General features: G+C 32.3%; 1 protein-coding gene across 1 annotated transcript; it reads left to right on the top strand.

Moving 5' to 3' along the window:
• The first annotated feature begins 726 nt into the window (after positions 1 to 726).
• LOC145839159 (kelch-like protein 25) lies at positions 727 to 3390 on the top strand. Its single transcript, XM_082946771.1, has 2 exons — positions 727 to 829; positions 1940 to 3390. The coding sequence occupies exons 1-2, from the start codon at positions 727 to 729 to the stop codon at positions 3388 to 3390; spliced, it is 1554 nt and encodes a 517-aa protein (XP_082802897.1).
• The last annotated feature ends 986 nt before the right edge of the window (positions 3391 to 4376 follow it).

Consider the following 4376-nt stretch of genomic DNA (forward strand, 5'->3'; position numbering starts at 1 on the left):
AGAACAAAAGAAAAAACGAAGATGCTCGAAATTTTTTTTGTCTAACGGCCTGGGTTCAGAAAGTGTAAAACTTAGCATAATGGTCTTTTACAAAACAAGTTAATCTCTCATTTAATTTAGGGTTGGAATGAAAGTATGTAAATAATGCATTTAACATTCACAAGTAATCAGAGAAAAGTGTATCGAAATTTATATATAAAGCTCTGTAAGTAAAAAAAAAGCATTTTTGGTTAAAATAATCTAAAACTGAACATTTTGCTAATCTATTCTTGATTTTAAGTTATTATCTATATTTATTTACCAAAAGGCATGGTAGCGTAGAAGTTTATCTTGTTTGTATTTTGTACTTGCATTGAGTTAGAGATAGCAATTACTTTTAAAGTTTTAATATAAATTTTTTTTTATGTTACTTAAGATATAAATTCACCTGTGAAAAAAAGTAGGTTAAATCTTTGCTAGAACAATTTCAATTCAACTTAGAACTTGGAATGGCTAAGTTTTGTTTTAAAGTTAAGCTAGTATAAAAGTTGCATTAAAAAGATATTCCTTATTTAAGTGCATGTTTAATTTTCTTTCAATGATAACAAGACTTACATGTTTTACTAAAACATAAAGCAAGCTATACTCCATCTAAAACCCTTAATTTTTTATGCGTTTAAGATTTCTAATTTTTGTTTTGTCAAATATAAATTATAATTTAATATAGCTTAAAATAGACTTAAACAAATGTTAAAAAGTACTTCAAAACCTGTTCGAAATCTACTTGCTGAAAAATTTAAGATCATCGCACTTTGCAAGGAGAATTCAACATACAATGTTATTAAACAAAGTAAGATTCAATTTTTTTTTTATAATTCTATGATAAAGTATAATTACCCAGTTATAACAGTAAAGTAATCTGTATACTATCAAAATCCACCGGCGTTCTGGCTGGATTTTGATCGCGGGTGGATTTTGATCACAGGTGGATTTTGAACGTGTCCCAAGTAATCACTGTTAAAATATAAATTGATTTGTTCACTAGTATCAATTTTACTTCTAATTTACTAGTGCATTTATTAGTATTTATTGAAATTGAAGATTCAAATTATTTGGTAAAAGAGTTTAAAAACAAAGTTTTGATAAATTTTTTATACTGAATGTCATTTTTTAGATTTATTACATTACAAAACTATAAAAATTTGTAAAAAAAATTATAATTCCAATAAAATTTTATAAGAAAAAAAAAGAATGTATATATTTCATACCATTTTAAGTGCTTTCTTGATTAATATAAACATCCGGTGGTGGTCCGAAAATTTACTAATTTGACATTTTTTAAGTCTTGCAACGTTCGAAACAATATCACTGGTATATTTTACATATTTGTTTTACTAAAAATTATAAAAATAATTTAGCTAAAATTTTATCTAATTTTTTATAACCTCTAACATACTTTTTATAAATAAAATATCATTTTACTTTTGATATATGACCAGCAATTTTTTTTATATGTTAAAAATTAATTATAATAATTTTACTATCAAGAAGCAGTAACCTCTCTGAGTTCCTTCTGTTCTTAATTTTTGTTAAACTTATTTATTAAAGTTTTTCAAAGTCCATTGAAACAGGGACGCAATGCTTTCTGTGTCCCTAGGTAAGGAGTTTTTCGAACACCAAATGTACATAGTTTAAAAAAAATTAGCAGGGAAATTAAAAGCTTAAGGATAAAACTGACACATTTTATGCAGTTTGTTTTAAGGGGGAACGATTTCTTAAGCGTTCCTCTCCAAGCATCATCCTTATCTGACTTGTTTAAATGTACAAGTTTGAATTTAACTGAATTTGATCTGTTTTAAGCACTTTTAAAAAGTGATTTCTATCTTAAACTAATTAGTGCTAATTAGTTGTAGCTAGTACTTGTAATAATAACTTGTTATATAAAATTTGTACATTTTAGGAAAACTGAAACTTGGTGGATTGAAAAACTTGATTTTTGCATTGAAAACAAAGCATTGTATTTTAATTGATGAAGATAAAGAACATAAGATATGCAACGCTTTAAAAAGAAGAATTGACGTTGACAACGTATTAGCGGTTTATTTCTTCGCGTACTTGTTTAAACTCCCAAGTTTATCCAAGCTTTCATTGAGGCTCATCGAACGGTGTTTCTCAATAGTTTCTGGTTCACCAGACTTCTCCTACTTGGACGTAAGATGCGTGGCAGAAATACTTTCAAGCGATGAGCTGGACATCGATTCGGAGATGGAAATTGCCCACATTGCAGAAAGCTGGTTGCTGCACGACGATGCACGTTGCAAGCACGCGCGGCGCCTTTTGTCGAAAGTTCGCTTACAGCTGTTGTCGACTGCCGCCTTGAAACAAGTTCTGAACAAACCGTGTTTCAACGTGAGCATTTATGAAGCCGAAGTCGGAGAAGCAGTAGCAGTTCGGTACTGCAGCCAAAACAACTATGACGTCATAGTCGGCGGAGGTTATACCACCGAAAGTAATTTTGCTTCCTTCAATGATGTTTACGGGGTCGACGTGAACACTTTCAATGCGAGAAGTTTCTCAGAATTTAAAACGGCGCGGTCCAAATCTAAGATGTTTTGCGTAAAAGGCCAGCTTTACGTTTTTGGCGGAGTGCAAGCCGTCAAAGGGGTCGACAAACCGGTTATGTCCGTGGAAAAGTTCTCGCCTCGCGCCAACGCTTGGCAAAATGCAGCTGAAATGTACGATGGCCGACGTTGCTTCTCCGCAACCTGTTTCATGGGCGACGTTTACATAATGGGGGGATTCTTTTGGAGATTTCAGAGAGGAATTCAAGCGGAAGCAACCAACTCTTGCGTGAAGTTCAGCTTCGAGAGCGGGAGGTGGACGGAAAAGGCGCCGATGAAAGTTGCGAGGCATGACGCTGCAGCCGCCGTCTTCCTGGGAAGAGTATACGTTTGCGGGGGATCGTTTCGCATGAAGAGCGGCGAATACTACGATCACGTGACTGACTCGTGGTCGCGCATGGGTGATTTGGTCGAGGGAAGACACGAACATACGCTGGTGGCATCGGGGGGTAAGCTGTTGGCGTGCGGCGGATTGTCAAACACTTCTGTCGAGGTGTACGATCATTCGTGCGACAAGTTTTTTTTGATCAGCACGCCACCGCAACTCTCTGACTTGACCATTTCTTCCCCCGCCGAGGCCGTGACCGTCGGACGCAAGCTTTTTGTTTTTACCGGTTTCAGGGGCGCGGTTCTTGTCTTTGACACCGAAAAAGGCGAATGGACGGTGGAAAAGTGTAAATTTCGAAAGGGTTTGGCGAAGTACAGCTGCGTTAAAATGCCGCATTTTAACCAAACCGCAGCAAAAAACAACCATCTGAACCAGAGATCGGCAAACTGCAATATATTTTAATTAACAACATTCTCTTGAAAAATAAAAAACAGTTTAGTTAAACTACCGACAACCAGGCTTTTAAATTAGTAATTACAAGTGGTGTATTTATCCTTATTCTTTCACAGTTTTAATTTAAGACTGCTACAGTTATTTTGAACAACTGCGGTTTGCGATTCATAAAAGGCTGTTTCTTTGTTTTAACAATACTTTAAAAACAGTTTTGTTTGAATTTGAATGAAGCATAATTGCTTTAAAACATACCACATATGGTTTAACATTATAAAAAAAAATAGGTGGTTAAGTTGAATAAAATTGCTACAACACCAAATTTATAAAAACTTAAATTAAGTAAGTATAATCTACAGAAATTTAACAATTGTAAGCAAAACTCTCTAAAACTTTGGACAGTTTATTGAATTTTTACTTAAAAAACTTTTTTTTACTCCATATTTCTTTTGACTTCGAATAAGCTTAATGTTAAAAATAATATACCTATTTTGTTTATTCACGTTGTTATTAAGTTAGAATTATCAAGGTAGTAAACTGTTTGACTAATGGTGTTACTGGAAACGTTTGTATATTTTGGATATAGTGATGTTATTACAAAAACTTTGATGTATAGTAGATCTAGGTAAATAACATTTTCTATAGTTTTAGTGTTTACGTTTGATTCGCAGCAAATTAAATATGCAACTGTTAACGTTTTAGAAAAAAACATATTGTACTCCTTCTTATCACATTAAAAAGAGACAGTTTAAAAAATATATTTATTAAATTAAAGTTTTATAGCATTATCCTTTTAATTTTTTTAATTCATTAATATATGTTTAACTTATTGAAAAATACAATTTTAAAAATACTGTTGTTTCATAAAGGAAAACGCTTTAATCATCAGCTAGTTAAATTTAAAATAAAAAGCTAAACAGTTTACTAAACATAGATGCAAAAGTTATACAAAAAAAACATTATGACGTAATATTGTGCATTACAAAAATTTGGTACAA

Source organism: Thalia democratica, chromosome 1, assembly GCF_965202585.1.
Source record: "Thalia democratica chromosome 1, ktThaDemo2.hap1.1, whole genome shotgun sequence".
Lineage (NCBI taxonomy): Eukaryota > Metazoa > Chordata > Thaliacea > Salpida > Salpidae > Thalia > Thalia democratica.

What these genes read in the sequence shown, in the direction of transcription:
- LOC145839159 (XM_082946771.1), top strand. Translation starts at nt 727, where the DNA reads ATGTTAAAAAGTACTTCAAAACCTGTTCGAAATCTACTTGCTGAAAAA. An exon ending in ATACAATGTTATTAAACAAA is followed by an intron (nt 830 to 1,939) that starts GTAAGATTCAAT and finishes TGTACATTTTAG; the next exon opens with GAAAACTGAAACTTGGTGGA.